The following is a 21,378-nucleotide window of genomic DNA, read 5'->3' as shown; positions in this document are numbered from 1 at the left end:
TCATTTCCACCTGCTATCTCCAGAGGGGATAGAAGGCAACCAGGTGGTGTGCTGTACTTGGATTTCCAGAAGGTGTTCAACAAGGTACTAAGCCCACAATGTTGGAGGTAGGGTATTGGCATGGATAGAGAGTTGGCTATTGGGCAGGAGGCAGCGAATGGGGACAAGAGCTTACTTTTTCAGCTTGGTGACCTGTGGGGTTCCACAGGGATCAGTGCTGAGATCGTAAAGTTTACAATATGCAGCCATTCCTCCGTAACCGTGAGGGTTCCATTCCTGGGAACCCCCACAAATGGTGAGATTTGCAAGTGCAGAACTCGTTTAAAAGTAAGTTAAAAAAATGTTAAAAATCATGGATATGAAGTTTAGCCTGCAAATGTTGAATTTTGTTGGCACATATTTTTGGTGTAGATAAGCAAGTTTGTGATTCATTAATGACTTGGTGGAAGGAAGTGAATGTATTGTAGCCAAATTTTCAGAAAACTTAAAAGGTAGGTGGAAGGGCAGGTTGCAAGAGGGATACAGTTTACAAAGAGATATTGATAGGTTACGTAAGTTGCTAACAAGTTGGCAAATGGAGTATAATGTATAAAAATGTGAAGTTGTTCATTTTGCAAGGGAGAGCAAAAAAAATTGAGTTTATTTAATTGGAGAAAATCTGCAGAAAGCTGCAACACAAAGGGACTTGGGGAAACTTGTGCATTAAACACAGAAGGTTAGCACACAGGTGCAGCAGGCAATCGGGAAGGCTTGTGGAATGTTGGCCCTTCTGTCAAGGAGTTTGAAGTATAAGAGTAGGGAAGTCTTACTGCAACTGCACGAGGTGCTGGTGAGACCACATCTGGAGCACTGTGAACACTTTTGGTCCCCTTATTTAAGGAAAGATATTATTTCATCACAGGCAGTTCAGAAAAGGTTCACTAATATGAATACCAGTAAGGAGGGGTTGTCTGGTGTGCAAAGCTTAAAAAGTTGGAACTCTACTCACTGGAGTTTAGAAGAATGAGAGGTGATCTCATTGAAACCTATAGGATGTTTAAGGGGCTTGACAGGGTAAATGCTGAATGAATGCTTACGCTCATGGGAAAGTCTATGACAAAAGGGCATTGTCTCAAAATTAAGGACTGTCAATTTAAGACTGAGGTGAGGCATAATTTCTCACCTCAGAGGGTTGAATGTCTTTGAAACTCCTGTCACAGAGAGCTTTGAGGCGGAGTCCTTGTGTACATTTAAGATTGACATAGACAGCCCTCTGATCAGTAGAAGAATCAAGGGTTATGGGGAAAAGGCAGGAAAGTGAAGATGAGGAGTGTTGCATCATCCATGACCCTTTTGAATGGTGGGGGCAGTCTCAAGGAGTCAAACAGCCTCCTCTTATTCCTATTTCTTCTGCTCAGTGTTCAGTTATGCCATGTGATATCATTTTTGTCCACAGATGATTCACTGTACCCGTACAAAGCCTAATCAATCTGTAATTAATCAAAATTCAGGAGCAGCACGGTGACTCAGTGGTTAGCACTGGTGCCTCATAGCACCAGGGTCCGAGGTTTGATCCCAGCCTCGGGCGAATGTGTGGAGTTTGCACATTCTCCTCCTTGTCTGCGTGGGTTTCCTCCCACAGTCCAAAGGTGTGCAGGTCAGGTGAACTGGCCATGCTAAATTGCCTATAGTCTAAGGTGCATTAGTCAGAGGGAAATGGGTCTGGGTGGGTTACTCTTGGAGGGTCCATACTGTAGGGAATCTAATCTAAATACTTTCCTTTTTCTAGTCACCCACTCTACATTTTAACAGCTCCATGAAAAATCGTTTCCAAACTCCAGGCTTGATTGAAGTTTCTTAACCCAAATCTGGCATTCCTTCTGTTTACGACCCATATTAAATCTATACAATCTATATTAAATCTGCACTGTCTATTTTAATTTACATATACATCATCTCAGCTTTCGCGGTATTAGTAAGACCTAAAACAGGACAAGCCTGGATCGCTTATCATTACAGACAACAAATCCTGCAACATGTATTGCTCCAAAACGTTAGGTGTTATCCCAGGTTAAAGACGATATGTAAATGTAAGATGCTTTTCTTAAAAGAAAAAGTAGGATTTGAACTTGTCAGCATTCAACCCGACTGAATTTTTAGGAACTCCACTGGAGGTAAAACCGACTACATTTTATTGCGTGATATTCAAAAGGGATGAAAATATTGATTCGGACATTTGTATCTTATAAAGTCATAGGATCCTGCATGAATTGGGAATTGATCGTTAAAAAAAAACTGGGCAAGTAAAATGAACCGTAAGGTCTCACCAGGGCCTCCCTCCTTTATTTTAGCACCAATCCACAAGGCTTTCGTCACCCTCATCGACTGCATGAAGCTGGTCATTTTCTGGTTATCTTCAGCTGTGCTGACAGCAGCCAGAAATCCAAATCTCTGGCGGCACCACCTCCCTGCTCGTGCCCAGGGCAGCTCCTCGGCCACATAGTCATAATAGTGATTCCGGTAAAGGAAACAGCTCCGATCCTGTAATAACAGCGGGGAGTCTGGAAGGGAGGGGAGATTGGGATGGCGACACAACACACGCTGGTTATCGATTGTTAACTGGTCAGTTTCAAATGTTGGGTTGAGATTCTGAAATATACCGACCTGCGAGTATGCCACCGACACAGAATAACTGTGGATTAAAACAAAAACAGAAACAGATAGAAAATGACAGTTGGAATTTAAAGAATAGTAATTTTGGTATGTACCAGATCTATAAAAATCGTTGACACTTACCAGGAACTCCGAGAGTGGAAGTATCACTCTGAACTGCATACTCCTATGGGAGGTTAACAGAACTAGGTCGAAACTCTGTCCTTGTGATCAACCGACTTCAACATTGAATGGGGACTGTGGCGCTTTAAAAAGCTGAAGCGATGAACATCAGCTCGGAATCCCATTGTATCCCCAGACCTTTGGCATCAACGAATAGGCAATTACTTTTCCATTTGTCTGCTGTGTCATACTGGTCTATGCAGCGCACTGTGGCAATTTTCTACCAAAACGCATCTATCCCGTCGCAATTTAATCTGCAAACGCATCCACAACACTTCCAAAAAGTTACACCAGGAATCTATTTGGTATTTACTTATCACATTCCAACTTGTGTCATTGGAGAAAATTAACAATTTAACATCATCGGGAAACGCATTCGTTGTAAACTCTTAAAGCCCTGACTCTACACATAACCAGCGGGCTCGACGAAAGCTAATGTTTGAGCCATTCCAAAGTTGGCATTAATTTTTTTTTTGAACATGAGACGCATGCAAAGGGTGATTGGGTACCGTGTTGCCCCATCTCCTACCAGAGTAATACCGATCCGCAAGCCAGAAGGAAGCCCGGGCCATTGGTCATTTCCCTGGCAATGAGCTGCTGCTCTCGATGCTCCTCGGTCTCTGTCCCCCCCCCCCGTCTGGTTTCTCCGCACGCTTCCCTTTCACCGGGTCACATCTCCTTTCTCCAAACGCTGCTTTTCAGTTTCAAGCCGTGCACTCTGGCAGCAGAATTGCAGGAACGGGAGACGGGGGAAAGCATTGGCATTTGGAAACTTCTCGCCCAGCTGTTAATTTACCGTGACTCCATACTTGGGGTCGTGGGGTCCCCGTTCTCATAAAGTGCCGTTCTAGGGAATAATGCAATCGGGAAATAAAGGCTCCATGCATCCCGCCAGCACGACAGCCTATCCAGGTAGCACTGCTGGAGATTGACAGGGACATGAACCTATCAAGAGCGCGTACAGGAGATCGAAAGAAACCCGTTAGTTTTGAAGAGCGGGTTTCAGGTTGTAGCTTGGATTTATGAGGCGAATGTAGATAGTTATTTGGCCAGGAATAAGCGTAGGATGTGGGTTCTGTACATCGAGATGGTTTTTAATAGGATTCTAATCGCTAACAAAAACCGAAAACACCGAAAATATTTAACCAGGTTAGGCGAGGAGTGGAGAGAAAAGGAGTTAACATTTCAGATCAATGATTCTTCCTATCAAGAAAAAAAAGTTAATGATGGAGCAGTTTTCAAATCAGTTAAAGAGGAGCGGGAAACGGAGAGGGAAGGAAGGGGTTGGTGAGCAAGGGGAATGTCATGGCACTAGAAACAAGACCTGAAAATGATAACAGCACCGACTCTCTGGAATAGAAATGGGAGCAGCGCCTACAGTGTGAAATAGTTCAAGTCTGTACTGCTGAGAATGGGAGACTCTAAGCTGTGTCCCGTCCCTATCGCGCCCTGAGCTTGCATTGAACCAGTATTGTTTGAGGAAAGAAGGGGTCAGCAATGGGAACGGGGATGAGAATTAAAATGACAAGCGACCAGAAGTTGAAAACGGCTGGTGTGGAAGTTGGCATCATCAGAATAGACATAATGGAGATGAAGAAAGAGGGAGGATGGGTACAAACCTCAGAGGAAGAGGGTCACGTGGAGTGCGATAGATGTGACAATGACAATGACAGATAACATGCATACAGCAGTTATGATGTAACAGCCCACTTCTGGAAAAAGGAATGGAGACAACAAAGAGATTTTCCAGTTTGATACAAGAGATGGAATCACCACCGATAAATCATTGTTACACCAGGGGAAAAACAGTGGGGGAGTGTGATAATGTGGTGGATTGAAACAAAGAACTTCCAGGAATAGGCATGCATAGCTAGTACTCATTTGAGTTCCCATAGCAACACCTTTTATTTAGAGGAATTAAGGAGAGTCAAAGTTCAAATGTAAGAACAATTTCAGACAGGCGGGGGGGGGGGGGGGGGAGGGGTTGTTGGAGGACTAGATTCAATGAAGAGCAGAAGGCCCACAAGGGATGGAGTTGTGGACAAACTGGATGTTCAGAACGAACAGGAAAGTGTTAGAGCTAGGACATTGCAAACTGATGAAGTGGCAGAGGGTATTGGGGGAGTTATTGGTGCAGGCGAGAGGACAAGGGGAGAAATGTGAAAATAAGAGTATTAGTTTATGGGTGGAACAGATTGAGACAATGAGTCTGCTGGGGCAGTGCTGATTATGAGATTGTTAAGAGGTAGAAATGAGTTTTTTGGGGAGAGCAGTGACACTGGCAGTTCAGAGACAATCAAATTAAATACATTGTAGGGAAAATTTCCAGTGGATGTGAATGGCATCTGAGATGGTGTGAGAAAATATGACTTGATGTTTGGGAGAGAGATTGTGGTCCAAGGGGATGTAAGAAGTGGAATTACCAGATAAAGTTCCATTTGGCAAAATATATCACTGCTCCTGATAGACTTTGCAACAATGTTGTTGAGATATTATAAAGCGATTAACAACTCAGAGACTTAACACTTGCAACACTGGTTCATGCATACAATTTCACTGGTTTTGAGCTCAGGTTTCAGGCAATTAGAGTCATAGAGACGTACAGCATAGAAACAGACCCTTCAGTCCAACCCGTCCATGCCGACCAGATATCCCAACCCAATCTAGTCCAACCTGCCAGCACCCAGCCCATAACCCTCCAAACCCTTCCTATTTATAAACCCATCCAAATGCCTCTTTGTTTTAAAAAATTCTCAAGGTCAGGTTCGTAGGAGAGTAGTCTGACACAGAACAAACGACCAAGAGGCGAGTCTGCTAGAATATGGGCATTTTATTCCCCGCAGCGTCGCCACAACCAACGGGTCTGGCTTATACTCACTCTACATGTTACCGGAACTGGGAGCCGTCAGTTCTCGTAGAGCGGTTGCCAACAACCCACGCTCGGCGGTTAAACGTAACCCCGGAGCAGACTCACCGAACTGGAGACTTTTCCAGCTGATATACTCTTTTCCAGATATAAACATTCATGTGAACAGCAGAGCAAGGCTAAAAAACACATTCCATTCTGGTTACATACAGATAAGAAGATTCACACGGGGAGGTGTGTAATAAGATTCACACGGGACTAAGCAACACCTCCATTCCGGTTAGATTCACACATGTATTGGGACATAATTTTTAACCGTTTCACCACACTCTTAAATGTTGCAATTGTACCAGCATCCACCACTTTCTCTGGCAGCTCATTCCATGCACATACCTTCCTCTGCGAGAAAAAGTTGCCCCTTAGGTCTCTTTTATCTTTCCCCTCTCACCCTAAACCAATGCCCTCTAGTTTTGGACTCCCGCACCCAAGGGAAAGACTTTGTCTATTTATCCTATCCATGCCCCTCATAATTTTGTAAACCTCTATAAGGTCACCCCTTCGCCTCCAATGCTCCAGGGAAAACAGCCCCAGCCTGTTCAGCCTCTCCTCATAGCTTAAATCCTCCAACCCTGGCAGCATCCTTGTAAATCATTTCTGAACCCTTTCAAGTTTCACAACATCTTTCTGATAGGAAGGAGACCAGAATTGCATGCAATATTGCACATTGGCCTAACCAATGTCCTGTACAGCCACAATCTGACCTCCCAACTCCTGTACTCAGTACTCTGACCAATAAAGGAAAGCATACCAAACATCTTCTTCAATATCCTATCTACCTGCGACTCCACTTTCAAGGAACTATGAACCTGTACTCAAAGGTCTCTCTGTTGAACAACACTCCCAAGGACCTTACCATTAACTGTATAAATCCTGTTAAGATTTGCTTTGCCAAAATGCAGCACCTCGCATTTATCTAAATTAAACTCCGTCTGCCACTTCTCGGACCATTGGCCCACCTGATCAAGATCCTGTTGTAATCTAAGGTAACCTTCTTCGCTGTCCACTACACTTCCAGATTTCGTGTTATCTGCAAACTTACTAAGTGTACCTCTTATGCTCGCAACTCTTTTTAAGGTGGTCGTTGTGCCTTTAAGGTGTATAATGTGAGTAATAAGTGAAAGTGATGTATTCAAGCCTTCCTTTATAGCACTAGACACACTCCCAATTTACTTAGAAGAAAACAAGGAGATATCACAGTGAGCTTTTAGAAATCAAATCACATTTATATATGCCTAATATAGCATTGAAATATTCCAAACATGCCTTAGAAGCAATAGATTATTTATGAATTGCTGTTAATTAAGGTAAAAATAACTACAAGTTTCCACTTAATAATCTCACAAAAGGCAAGCAAAAAGAATGACCAGTTAAGTTATTGCTATCTCTTGAAGGACATTGAGAGAAGTAACTATTGTTCTTGAATAGCGTTACAGGATCATCTACATTCAAGCAAACAGATAGACAGCCTAGGTATAATGTCATCCAAGAATTTTGCCTCGGACAAAGTTTTACATTCTTAATACTGCAGAGTTATGACTATTTGCTGAAATCAATACCAGGATTTGAACCTAAAACCTTGAAAATGTGTTTAGCAAGCACATTACTTACAAAATATTGCATTTATACAGTATCTTTCACAAAGGAAAATATTACTAAGTGCTTCAAAGTTCAGGATGGCAAAATGGACAATAAATTGAAGGACAACAGTTTGGAAAGGAAGTGAAGACTTTTAAAAATAAGCAGGCTTTTAAGCAAGGCCTGAAAGGAGAAAGTGAAGATGGAGCGTAAGGTCCACACAGTTGATTGCACAACGACCAATGGTGGTCTAAAGGAGTTTTGGGAAACAAGAAGATACCAGAATTTGATCAATTTGAGTTTTCAAAGGTTTTTACAGTTTTCTAGTTTACAAAGAACTGGAGAAAGTTATAGAGATGGGACAGTGCTGGAATGAGACCTCAAAAGGATATGAATGTAAGAACGAGAATTTTAAATTTGAGACACTGGTAATTGAAACCCAGTATGAGCCAGCAAGCTTAGGGATGACAGGTGAGTTGGGCCTTGATGAGAGTTAGGATTTGGCAGGATTTTGGCTGAGTTCAATTTTATGGGGCAAAGTATGGAAGCCTAGCAAGACTAGCACTGCAATAATCAAGTGGTAAGAAATGAGCGATAATTTCAGTAGCAGACATACGGAGGCAATATTTCAGAGCTGGAAGTGTATGGTCTTTGTGAATAGATTTGAAATCAGAGATTCATAGCAGGGCAAACAAGAAATCAGGGACCTAAACAGGTTTGTTCAGTTTGAGGCATTTGTGGATCTGGGGGTATGGAATTGGTGGATAAACAACTGAATTTGTGGTGAGCAAAGATAATGTTTTGGTTTCTCTAAAAAGCTTGAATTAGTAGAAGGGAGCAAGGATTTTAAGGCAAGGGCATACTGTTCTAAAGACAGGTACTAAACAACTACAGGTACACAATCATTTATCCAAAATCCGAAAAGCTCCAAAATCTTTGTGGAGTGTGGAGCATCGTTTTGGCGTGCAAACAGGTGACCCAACTCCACACCCACTCGAACCATGTCACTCCGATGTGACGTGGCCCAGCACTGGCAGACGTCAATTATGTCTCAATGCTGTACTATTCACACGTGTGTCTGTTGTGAGGTAACTTTTTTAATTGCACTGTGAAAATGTCATTTATTCTGAAAACTGAAAAATTCTGAATTCCAAAAAACAACCAGCCCCAAGGATTTCAGATAAAGAGTTGTGTACCTGTTTTAGGAATATCAGTTGTGGCCCAGTTGGTAGCATTCTTACCTCTGTGATAGAGGTCGTAGGCTTAAATCCCAATCTAGAGACTTGAGCACAGATGTCTGGGAGGACCCTCCAAGTATAGAGATAGAACTGCATTTTCAGTGGATGCCTCCTATTGAATAAGATGTTATACCAAGGCCCCATTGCACTAAGTTGGATGGAAAAGATTCTATAACACTATTTCAAAGTGGAGTAAGAGAGCTTTTCCTGTTATCCTAGGTAATATTTATTCAACTTCACAAAATACCAATTATGTCATATTTACATTGTCACATTGCTGTCTGTGGGACATAATTCCTGCAGGACAATAATCATTGCATACTTCAAAAAGTACTTCAGTGCCTATTAAAGTACTTTGAATGTTCTGAGTTTGTGAAAAATCTTCTATAAATGCAGGGTTTTTGTCCCTTTTTTTCCCCCTAATTGGAGGGAATTTCTGCTTATCTACAGCAGATTTAAAAATCTCAACAGCAGGTTATAGTCCAACAGGTTTATTTTGAAGTATTAACTTTTGGAGCACTGCTCCTTCATCAGGTAGCTATTGAACAGGATCATAAGACATAGAATTTATAGCAAAAGATCAGTGTCATGCAACTGAAACGATATATTGAACAAATCTAGATTGCTGTTAAGTCTTTCATCTTTTAGAATAGGTTGTAGGTTTCGGTTCATTAATATGTAAATCCCAGAACTTCTTTTAAGTCACTTTCTCAAGAAAAGAAGCTCTGGGATTTACATATTAATAGCAATTTAGGTTTGTTCAATATATTGTTTCAGTTGCATGACACTGTAATCTTCTGCTGCAAATTGCGTCTTATGATCCTGCTCCACAGTTACCTGAAGAAGCAGCGCTCCGAAAGCTACTACTTCCAAATAAACCTGTTGGTCTATAACCTTGTGATGTGTGATTTTTAGCTTTGTCCACCCCAGTCCAACACCTGATTCCTGATCTAATTTTCCATGTTTCTAAAGCCATGATGACAACATAATCATTCACTTTAAGGTTATGGATGACAAAGGCCCCTATCACAGGTTGCTATTATTCAGGAGGGAGAAGCAGAGGATGGTCATTGTTGAACAACTGGCAGAGTTCAAGAGGTCAGAGATGGGAGAGATATTTGTCTTGATAACCTGGAGTTATCACTGAACTATGATTGACACTACCATTTTATTTGGTGTCTTCTCTATCATACGTATTGCCAACATGTCAATGACCATTATATTGTGTCTTTGAGATGCAAGTACAAAACATTTATCAAACATTTTGGTTATTGAAATGTTATATTAGTATTTTGATTAGTTGACAAATGAATGCAAATATTGAATTTTTTTTTTAAATTTAAGAAACACCTTTAATATTTACTTCAATTTGCCCCCTTCCATTTTGTTTCAACATCTCAAAACAATGCATTGTTGGCAATTGAAAAATGCGATATCCCTGGCAGCCATAAAATGTCATTTGGCAACTGACTGCTGCATGTGTAATGATTTTCTTGACAAACATACTGCTGTTTATACATCCCTCTTTCATAGAAAAGGGCAAAAGAAGGAAGAAAGAAAGAATTGTCTTAATACTAGTTACTGGTTCCCCATAAGTGCTTGATTGGTTACTCATGATACAGAAAAATATTAATCTATCATGAAACAATATTGAATAACTTGAAATTATATTCAATATTAAACATTTCCCCTTAAACATGGTTTGTTAAATTGATAAAACACAAATTAAGTTAAAAAAGGAATCTCAGCATTAGGACCAAAACAATAGTTTATTAATAATGTTGATGGACTTCCCTGTACTTAGAATTACATGATCACAAAGAAACAAGGCACTTTTTGAATACAGATCTGTAAAGTCAACATGCATATGTTGTGGTGCAAATACATGACATTGTCCTTATTGCTATAATAAATTATTGCTTTATCCCATTTACTTTTATTATTTCCTGACTGATAAATTGCTCAGTTGTAAGCTCCTTTAATGCCTGCATAGCAGTGTCTCACCACATGCACTTTCTATAATTCAACGCCGACAAAATAGAAAATATGAACTGCATAGCCAGTTTAAATTCATTTAAACTCCATTCTCATCATATTGTGCTTTCTTTGGACTTCAAAAAAATCATAGAGCATGGCATTCTAAATAAGATAAATTTCCTGTTTACCAAGAGGAAGAATATTAATGGTGGGAAGCATTATATCTTGACACTCAGTTACAATCTTTAAGACTCGGTTTGCCACTCCACTGAGTAGAGCTCCCTTAACTTTGCTTTGGAAAATATACATTAGCCACCACACAACAGCACCAATGTTCATATTCTAATTTGCTGTATTAACCACTTTCAGAGATTGCATATTACAAACAATGTTGGCCCTGGCAATAATTTGAGATGTACCAAGTTCATTTCATGCAATGACTTTATGACAAAAAAAATGTACCTGTTATTTCATGAGACTGCATTACAACAAATGTTCAGCATGCAAATCCATGATGTCAATGATTTTGTTTTTAGTTCAAGAAATAGAGCAGGATTATACAAAATGGGTTGTAAGGAAGATAGTCACATCTCATTAACAACAACTTATTTGAAAATTTATTTTTGGTACCAAGGTAGACACACGCTGTATCATTTTTGTTTTTTATCTAGATTAATAGTGTCAGCACTGTGGAAATCTCAGGTGATAAAGTTATGAGCTTTCAATTCTGAAAGCTGCTGGAAGACATGACTGTGATTCAGCAAGATCTAATTCTTTTGGACCGTTCATGCTGAGATTTGGTGCTCCAAACTGGATTTTGTTTGTGTGCTTCTAATTTTAGTTTGGGAGAAGTGGGTATGACCTTGGAAATCAATTTTAAACCTAAATTTTCAACTAAGTAATTATCAGTAAAAGCAGGAAGTTAATCTTTCATTGCTATCCAGTAAGTTACATGGTGTTTAGAACTTTTCCAAACCATTATCGTCCTAGATCAAAAGAATTGTTTTTCCTTCAAAGGTTTTTGTTGTGTGGTATGTGACCCAAGACCATCACAGCACTGACCCAGACCCAAATGATGCAAGTCTCTCTCTCTCTCTCTCTAGGACATTATTGAGTAAACTTCCAATTCTAACCACCTAAACAAGTGGAAGAACCAAGGAGTAGATCTGAAGTACACTATTACCTCAGGTCACTTGAAGGCTTTCTTGCCAGTTGAAGAACAATAGTAAAGCACCTGGAATATATTATCTACCAGTGTTTTTAGTTTGAGGTTTGCAGCAGGCCAAAGAGAGAAAGACAAAAGTATTTTCTTTTTCACTGTTATAAAATAGAGTACCTAGAGAGCATACTAAGATCAATGAAAGAACAATTTTAATTAATTACAGTTAAGCAAAATTCTTAAGATAACTTTGCATGAATCTATTAAACCCATTGTACAGCTTGTGGTGAAAGTTCCTCTGAAGTTGGAGCTGTTCCTTGGAGTGTGTATACAGTTTTCTTAACTCCTCTACCATACAAGGTGCCAGAGTGAACATTTGTGGAAGCCTTCACTTTTTCATTGCTATCAGCACAGCCAGAATTTGCTTTTTCATTCTGGAGAGATTCAATTAAATCAAGGAGTGAGCTGGCAGCCAGCTCTACTTCACTGATCAACTGAGGTCCTTTCTTGTCCATTTTGCTTTCTCTAATGTAAGATGCTTTCACTTCATCAAATGAGAAAGTCCAGAGTGTATCAAATTTACCAGCCACATTCATTGCTGAGGAACAAACCATTTCTATGCACTTCTTAAGTTGGTCATTGACTTCATTTTCACCTGTAAAAAGGTTTATAAAGAAAAGTAATTAAATATTTTCATTCTCCAGTTATAAGGATCAAATTAGAGTTTTTAAAAATGAAGTGTTACATTGTGACAGAGGTGAATTAATTATGACCATGCATTGTTTTAACATAAAGTAACAATCCCAGGCTAGATCTAAAACAAAGTGCAGAAAACAAAACTGGGTTCAAGGCAAGTTGATTAAACTAGCAAAGAGTGAAAATAAAGAGACTTTTACAACTTTCTTTGTATAAAATGTTCACTGCTGACCAGCCTGGTAAAACTCCAGGTCAGTAGCATTTTTGATCTTTCAAAAATCACTGAAGTCAGGGAAAGTCCCAGGTAATTGGAAAATTGCTGTTGCAACCCCCTTGTTCAAGAAGGGATCAAGACAGAAGATGGAAACTTATAGGCTGATTAGCCTAACCTCGGTTGTAGGTAAAATTCTAGAATCCATCATTAAGGATGAAATTTATAAATTCTTGGAAGTGCAGGGTCGGATTAGAACAAGTCAGCATGGATTTAGTAAGGGGAGGTTGTGTCTGAAAAACCTGTTAGAATTATTTGAAGAGGTAACAAGTAAGTTAGACCAGGGAAACCCAGGGGATGTCGTCTATCTAGACTTCCAAAAGGCCTTTGATAAGGTGCCTCACAGGAGGCTGCTGAGTAAGGTGAGGGCCCATGGTGTTAGAGGTGAGCTACTGGCATGGATTGGTGATTGGCTGTCTGACAGAAGGCAGGAGAGTTGGGATAAAAGGTTCTTTTTCTGAATGGCAGCTGGTGAAAAGTGGGGTCCCACAGGGTTCAGTGTTGCGGCCACAGCTGTTCACTTTATATATTAATGATCTGGATGAAGGGACGGGGGCATTCTGGCGAAGTTCGCCGATGATACGAAGTTAGGCGGACAGGCAGGTAGTACAGAGGAGGTAGGGAGGCGAGAGCAAGATTCAGACAGTTTAGGAGAGTGGTCCAGGAAATGGCTGATGAAATTCAATGTGAGCAAATGCGAGGTCTTGCACTTTGGAAAAAAGAATACAGGCATGGACTCTTTCTTTTAAACGTGAGAAAATTCATAAAGCCAAAGTACAAAGAGATCTTGGAGTGCTAGTCTAGGATTCTCTAAAGGCTGATTTGCAGGTTGAATCAGTGATTAAGAAAGCAAATGTAATGTTGTCATTTATCTCAAGAGGGTTGGAATATAAAAGCAGCGATGTGCTACTGAGACTTTATAAAGCTCTAGTTTGGCCCCATTTAGAATACTGTATCCAAGTTTGGGCCCCACACCTCAGGAAGGACAAACTGGCACTGGAGCATGTCTAACGGAGGTTCATATGGATGATCCCTGGAATAGTAGGCCTAACACATGATGATCGGCTGAGGATCCTGGGATTGTATTGATTTTAGTTTAGAAGGTTGGGGGGAGATCTAATAGAAACTTACAAGGTAATGCATGGCTTGGAAAGGGTGGACCCTGGGAGGTTGTTTCCGTTAGGCAGGGAGACTAGGACCCATGGGCATTGCCATAGAATTAGAGGGGGTCAATTTAGAATGGAAATGAGGAGACATTTCTTCAGTCAGAGTGTGGTGGGCCTGTGGAATTCATTGTTATGGAGCGCAGTGGAGGCTGGGATGTTGAGTGTCTTCAAGACAGAGATTGATAAGTTCTTAATCTCGCAAGGAATTAAGGGCTATGGGGAAAGTGCAGGTAAGTGGAATTGAAACACACATCAGGCATGATTAAATGGCGGAGTGGACTCGATGGGCTGAATGGTCTTGCTTCCACTCTTATGTATTATGGTCTTATAGTAGAGACTGAATTCCATTACGGAAATGTCTGAAACAGTTAAGAGAATGTGGTTTAATATTTTAAGTTGTCAGGTATTATGCTCATTTATGTCATGATGGTTGGGCTTCAACACTTTGGTATTTTCTTCAAAATTCAGAGTTCAAAACCTTCACCTTATATATGTTGTGCATTGCATGCCATATTTAAGATAACCATTTGCCTCTTAGTTACAATATTAATCTCTGCAGAATAGTTGACCTATCCACCATTTTTTCCTGATCCTTTAGATCAATGAATGATACACATGCATTCAAATAATATGCACGTGGGCTAAAGTTAATGGGCGAGTTTATCCACAGGTTAAATAATATATAACAGTGAGGGTCACCCAGGATGCTGGGAATAACATACATGGAAAAAATGAAGTTAGCACATCCATGAGGGATTTAATGCCTTTTTGGCATCGTGTTCCTTATCCAGTTTAAGAGACCAGAATGTTATAACTGTAGGTTACCTCAGTGTGAAAATAAGTTATTTGACATTTTGTGTGAAAATCTGTACAGATTTCCATAATCCAATATTGCATGAGATGATGCAAACTTTCAGAACATTAAAAAAAAATTTGCATTTTTGTTGAGAACTGAAGTCCATGAAAGTATTCTGTCATGCTTAATGAATCTGTGATTCTGAAGTCAGGGCTGTTTAATCATCACAATTCAAGATGCAATGATAAAAGAATTTTTCACATTTTACGAATGGGCAGATGCCCCTACTTCATCTTGACACAGATTTGTTGAATGCTTTGTTTATGCATACCTTGATTGGACACATATGCAGAAGTGCTCAGGTAAATTTTCCCCACCTTCCCCAACAAATAAATCCAGAAAGATTATAACATAACAAAAACAGACTTCCAAATCACAAAACAGAGCAATATGTGCAACTATGGCCCAAACTAAATGGGCATGATAGACCACTGAAACATTTTAGAGGAAAACAAGCTTTGCAGGATTTACAATTAATAAGCAATTATTTCTCCCTCCTGCGTGAAGATGACTTTCATGGAGAAGTTGGGAGTGAGAGAAAACAAATTAGATGTTTTTAAAACCAAAAAGCTATTTAACAGTAAGAAATTGCAAGAGAAGCTGTTATATTCTAACTCTACACAGATAAAAATTAAACAGACCTATGTTTCAATGTAATATTTCACTAACAAAACCTCACAATTTTTAAATAAAAGCCACATTCTTTTTGTCCTGGTTTAAGTCCATCAAGATGATATACCTGGGGGCTGACTATCTAACAAATTAATCATGCTTCCAACTTGAAGAAATTGCAAGTTCAAATTACTTACAAAACAAAAATCAAAAGATATAGCTAATTTTGGAGATGGGGATTTGAATAATTTTCAAATGGTAGATTTCTCATGGTTCGCATGGTTAAAAGCCATAATTTAAAATATTTTACCTCTCAACACAGAAGTCATCATATGGTACATCTTGTTATAACTTTTATTAAACTCCACCAATTCACCACTAACATTGCTCAAATTCTTTATGGAGCTTGGGTGCCAAGTTGGACGTTCCTTGATTAGAGTACCCATCTTCTTGCAGAAAGTTATAATAAAAACAATAAAAAAGTCATAAATTATAAAGTGCAGCACTCAGTAAATTTAGCAGTGTTCCAACTTTCAATGCAACTGCCCTATTTCATTCAAAAGACTTGCAATCTCAAATAAACTAGATCAAATCATTTTAAAAGATAAATCAGATTGTCATAAATATAGACTCAATTATATTATACAATGCAACATTAGCATGCTAAGGATATTAAGACAGATGATCTAAATGGCACATTCAGTACCACAACTTTTACCTCTAAATTCCTTTTTATCAAGGGCTTCTATTGTATTAATAAGTCTAAAGGGCAATTGACATCCAATAACCTGCTCTGAAATTCTGTTAATATTTTGACAGCTGTGACAAATTCCACCACAGAAGCTGATATAATCCACAACATTCTAGAACAAGCAATTTTAATTACAATAATGCACATTATTAAAAAAAGTCAATTTACCCACCTCTACCCCAAAAGTGCAATGGATGTTGGGACAGTGAATAATTTTAAGGGGGAGTTAATCAGATTTTTAATTGGTAATGGGCTGAAGGGAGATGGAGAAAAGGCAGGAAAATAGAGGTGAGGAGCGTATCAGTAATAATCGATTGGTGGAGCAGACTAAATGGGCCAAATGGCCTAATTTTGCTCCTATATCTTGTGAACTCTCAATATTCACAGATTCTCAAAGACAATCTAGTGTCTAGATCTTCAAAACAAATCAACTCTTTTTTTGTGACATACCCCATTTACCAAATTTAATTGAAATCAAATATTTTATTAAAGAAATACTATTTACAAACAGACTAACAAACATTACCCCAGATAATAAAAGAAGGCATTCAATCATAATCTTCTATACTTTCAACCTAAGCATCAATATAAGCTAGTATTACAAAATAAAGAACAAGCAGTGACCAAAATAAACTGAACAATGAATTTTTAAACAAGCTTAACAGACAAAAGTTGTCTTTTATAACCAATGATGATCACATGGTCCTGTGCCTGCTATATAAACATTTCAACTTGACAGTTTGCTTTGTGTGTTTTATATAGGTGACAAAGAGTTGACCACTGGAGGAGATACTTATTGGCTTTTCTCTTCCCACTTCAATAAATCACACACTATAACGCAAGTAGCCATTGGACTCCTTTGTTCCAAGAAGAAAACAGGTTTTCTCTATGTAATATTTAAACTCTGGTTTGCAATTTGCAAAACAGCAAACATTTCCAACTGCATGCCATGTCCAAGTGCCAAAAGACGTGCAATCTCAAATAAACTAGATGAATAAGCATTATTTTCCCAATTTAAATTGAAACAATGGTGTTGCCAAAGCAAGTTTAACTATTGTAAAACTTAAATCACCCAGCACCCAATTGTGTTACTGTAGTAACAAAAATGTGCACATCTCCTCAATAAACACGGCTAATTGATGACATGTGGCAGTCTATTCATATAGAGTAATGGATAAAAGACATTTTGACAAGCAAAATTTTAAAGAAAGGATTTCAATCATTAATCCTTTTACAGACTCTAATTAATAAAATGCAAATTTCATATTGTACATCCTAGCTTCATCCAGAAATTGTTTGCACTCAGTCAGGGAAGAGACTGTGGTGCTGGAGATAACGGAACCTGTTTTGTCCAGATAAGATGTGCATCAAGCACAGGACCAGCAGTAAATAGATATGAACATACGCATAGGTCTAAATCTTCGAAGAGCCTACCAATATCACTATTACATTATCTATTAAGTCAGAACATTCTATTTTAAAATAGGAAGATTCATTTGAATTCGGTTTAGCTCATGTTATGGAATAAAATTAATATAGCCAAGATAGATATTCAATTAATTACTGAAATGTCAGGTTAAATACTAGCATTTTTAAACAAGTCAGCAAATAAAATTGGTTCTTTACATAATTTCTTACAAGTTACAACTGATTCCGAGCATTTTTACTTAAACCAACTTGCTAAATGTAATTATGGGTGTATAATTTCATTCATAAGAATTTGAGTTTCAAATTGGTTGAAATTTGAGTGTTGGTTACTTCTATGGAGAGTTTTCTTTTAAAAAAAGGCCAGACAGACCTTCCAGAACAGTGACGAAATCCAGCATTTGTCAAAATGCAGGTGTCTACAGACCCCTGTGGTGTTAATAGGTGGGGTAAATATTTAAAGTTAAAAATCACACATCAGGTTATAGTCCAACAGGTTTATTTGGAGCATTGCTTCTTCATCAGACGATTGAGGAGAATAAGATTGTAAGACACAGAATGTATAGCAAAAGTTTCCAGTGTGATGTAACTGAAATTATATATTGAAAAAGACCCACATTGTTTGTTAAGTCAATTATCCTTTAGAATTACCATGTTGGTATCAGTTCTTTCATATGTATACCGCAAAACTTTTTTTATAAGTTACATTCTCAAGTGCACTTTAACAATTGGTGTCATGTCAGCCCAGATAAGGTACTGAAAGGTGTTAATTCCCTGTGAGGCTGTCTGTGCCACAATGGTCGGACTGATTCTAATCTAAAAAAATGGATTTTCAGAATCTTAAATGGATTCATGCAGTTTTTGAGCAAATTAAAATGTAATTCAGCAAGTACAAATTCACTTCACAAACTTATGTGCATGTCTGCATGTGGGTGGGTGTGGGGGGGGGGGTGCTTATGAGCATATGAGAGAGCGTGTGTATGTGTGTGTCTGAGCGTGTGTGTGTATGTGTGTGTCTGAACATGTGTGTATATGTGTGTCTGAACATGTGTTGCAATGGGGTCACCTATAGTGCGATATGAACCCAATGTCCCAGTTGAGGCCATCCCCTTGGGTACCGAACTTGGCGATCAATAGCCAAGGGTTCATGTCACACTACAGGTGACCCCATTGCACTATATACACACACAGACGGACACAGACACAGACCCTCTCTCACACGCTCACACATACACTCAAACACACACCCTCTCAGAGACACTCCTAAGCCCCCCCACCACACCACACACACATCCACATGCAGACATAACATAGGTTTGTGGGGTGAATTTTTATTTGCAGAATAACATTTTAATTTGCTCAAAAACTGCATGAATCCATGTAAAATTCTGAAAATTCACTTTTTAGATTAGAATCAGTCTGACCATTGTGGCACCGACATCCTCACGGAGTTAACACCTTCAATACCTTATCTAGGCTGACATGACACCAATTGTTAAAATGCACTTGAGAATGTAACTTTTTTTAAAAACGTTTTGCGATTTACATATGAAAGAACTGATACCAACATGGTCATTCTAAAAGATGACACACTTAAACAATCCAGGTATTTTTCAATATATAATTTCAGTTATATCACACTGGAAACTTTTGCTACAATCACCTGATGAAGGAGCAGCGCTCTGAAAGCTAGTGATTCCAAATAAACCTGTTGGACTATAACGTGTTGTGTGATTTTTAACTTTGTACACCACAGTCCAACACTGATGTCACCAAATCATAAATATTTGAAGGTCATCAATTTTGTTTTCAGTTCAGAAGAACCAAGGATGAGGGCTGAGCTCAGAAACAAGTTTCATTTCTCTACCAGGGTACTTCAGAGAAGTACATCACTCAGAAGTATTTAGTAGATAAAGCGTTCAATCTAAGAGTTTGCATAGAAATCTGCAGGTTATTAGAATTGGAAAAGCTTAAACTCCCAGATTTGTGGAAAAGTTCATGTCATCTTCCCATATTTCAAAAGGACTCATCAAATTGGCTTCACCATCCACAGCCAAAAAACTGTACGGGGTCAGTCAAGTAGAACCTCAAGGTATGAGATAGTGGTGTAATCTCTTAGGACTTGAGACTGTGTAATGGATACTGTCAGCAAACACATCAAAACTTCACTTTGCTGTGTGTTATAAGCTCTTTCTAATAACTTTCCATGTTTGGATAGCATGACCTTTTAAAATACTTCTGCTTTCATGTGATAAATCTACATTTTTAAAGCAAATATGTAGCCTCGTATAAATATGTTTCAGTGACTAACCATCAGTTGAACTAACGAAACCAAAAAAAAGTGATCTATTAATTACTCCCGGTGCTACGAGCTAGTAAGAGCAGGAATAGGAGGATAGAGCAGATGAATGCATGGCTGAGGAGCTGGTGTACAGGAGAAGGATTCACATTTTTGGATCACTGGAACCACTTTTGGGGTAGAAGTGACCTGCACAAGGAGGACAGATTGCACCCAAATTGGAAGGGGATTAAACATACTGGCAGGGAGATTTGCTTGAGCTGCTCAGGAGGATATTTTTAGATACTTACAGCGTGGAAACAGGCCCTTCGGCCCAACAAGTCCACACCGACCTGCCGAAGCGCAACCCACCCAGACCCATTCCCCTACATTTATCCCTTCACCTAACACTACGGGCAATTTAACATGGCCAATTCACCTAACCTACACATTTTTGGATTGTGGGAGGAAACCAGAGCACCCAGAGAAAACCCACGCAGACACTGGGAGAACATGCAAACTCCACACAGACAGTTGCTTGAGTCGGGAACTGAACCCGGGCCTCTGGCGCTGTGAGGCAGCAGTGCTAACCACTGTGCCACCGTGGTACTAGTAAGGTGGGAGGGAGCGACCAAGGGGATCGTGAGGAAAGAGATCAATCTGAGACTTGTACAGTTGAGAACAAAGGTGAGTGAAACAGTCAGGGCAGGCAGGGATAAAGCAGAGAGCAAGGTAGGACTGATAAATTAAACTGCATTTATTTCAATGCAAGAGGTCTAACAGGGAAGGCAGATGAACTCAGGGCATGGTTAGGAACATAGGACTAGGATATCATAGCAATTACAGAAATGTGGCTCAGAGATGGACAGGACTGGCAGCTTAATGTTCCAGGATCAAATGCTACAGGAAGGACAGAAAGGGAGGCAAGAGAAGAGGGGGAATGGCTTTTTTGATAAGGGATAGCAGTATAGCTGTACTGAGGGAGGGTATTCACAGAAATACACCCAGGGAAGTTATTTGGGTGGAACTGAGAAATAAGAAAGGGATGATCACCTTATTGGGATTGTATTATAGACCCCTAATAGTTAGAGGGAAATTGAGAAACCAATTTGTAAGGAGATCTCAGTTATCTGTACAAATAATAGGTGGTTATGGTAGGGGATTTTAACTTTCCAAACATCGACTGGGACTGCCATTGTGTTAAGGGTTTAGGTGGAGAGGAATTTGTTAAGTGTGCACAAGAAAATATTCTGATTCAGTATGTGGATGTACCTACTAGAGAAGGTGCAAAACTTGACCTACTCTTGGGAAATAAGGCAGGGCAGGTGACTGAGGTGTCAGTGGGGGAGCACTTTGGGGCCAGCAACCATAAATCTATTAGTTTTAAAATAGTGATGGAAAAAGATACACCAGATCTACAAGTTGAAGTTCTAAATTGGAGAAAGGCCAATTTTGACAGTATTAGGCAAGAACTTTCAAAAGCTGATTGGGTGCAGATGTTCACAGGCAAAAGGGCAGCTAGAAAATGGGAAGCCTTCAGGAATGAGGTAACGAGAATCCAGACAAAGTATATTCCTGTTAGGGTGAAAGGAAAGGCTGGTAGGTATAGGGAATGCTGGATGACTAAGAAATTG

General features: G+C 39.4%; 2 protein-coding genes across 5 annotated transcripts in view; both read right to left on the bottom strand.

Moving 5' to 3' along the window:
- LOC122554545 (adhesion G protein-coupled receptor D2) overlaps nucleotides 1–3,417 on the bottom strand; it is a 308,358-nt gene extending 304,941 nt beyond the window's left edge. The window contains exons 1-4 of one of the 2 annotated variants that reach the window (XM_043699743.2): nucleotides 3,344–3,417; nucleotides 2,776–2,952; nucleotides 2,644–2,671; nucleotides 2,307–2,540 (exon numbers count right to left, since the gene is read on the bottom strand). In XM_043699743.2, coding sequence (XP_043555678.1) covers nucleotides 2,307–2,540; nucleotides 2,644–2,671; nucleotides 2,776–2,814 — 301 coding nt within the window. In that variant the 5' untranslated portion in view covers nucleotides 2,815–2,952; nucleotides 3,344–3,417. Of the gene's footprint in view, nucleotides 1–2,306; nucleotides 2,541–2,643; nucleotides 2,672–2,775; nucleotides 3,283–3,343 lie in introns of those variants that run through there. The other variant, XM_043699744.2, reaches the window with a different exon arrangement.
- A 6,886-nt stretch (nucleotides 3,418–10,303) lies between these two features.
- The window catches only part of kif14 (kinesin family member 14), a 107,523-nt gene continuing 96,448 nt past the window's right edge, over nucleotides 10,304–21,378 (bottom strand). For 2 of the 3 annotated variants that reach the window (XM_043699739.2, XM_043699742.2), the window contains 2 exons: nucleotides 15,601–15,736; nucleotides 10,304–12,344 (listed from right to left, as the gene is read on the bottom strand). In XM_043699739.2, the coding sequence (XP_043555674.2) occupies nucleotides 11,953–12,344; nucleotides 15,601–15,736 (528 nt within the window). In that variant the 3' untranslated portion in view covers nucleotides 10,304–11,952. Of the gene's footprint in view, nucleotides 12,345–15,600; nucleotides 15,740–21,378 lie in introns of all 3 variants that reach the window. The other variant, XM_087990805.1, reaches the window with a different exon arrangement.

This window comes from Chiloscyllium plagiosum, unplaced genomic scaffold (genome assembly GCF_037043375.1).
Source record: "Chiloscyllium plagiosum isolate Xiang-an unplaced genomic scaffold, Cpla_swu_hap1 HiC_scaffold_9, whole genome shotgun sequence".
In the NCBI taxonomy this organism is placed as follows: domain Eukaryota; kingdom Metazoa; phylum Chordata; class Chondrichthyes; order Orectolobiformes; family Hemiscylliidae; genus Chiloscyllium; species Chiloscyllium plagiosum.
The sequence above is the reverse complement of the archived record's forward strand: the minus strand, read 5'-3'. Positions and strand labels throughout refer to the sequence as shown.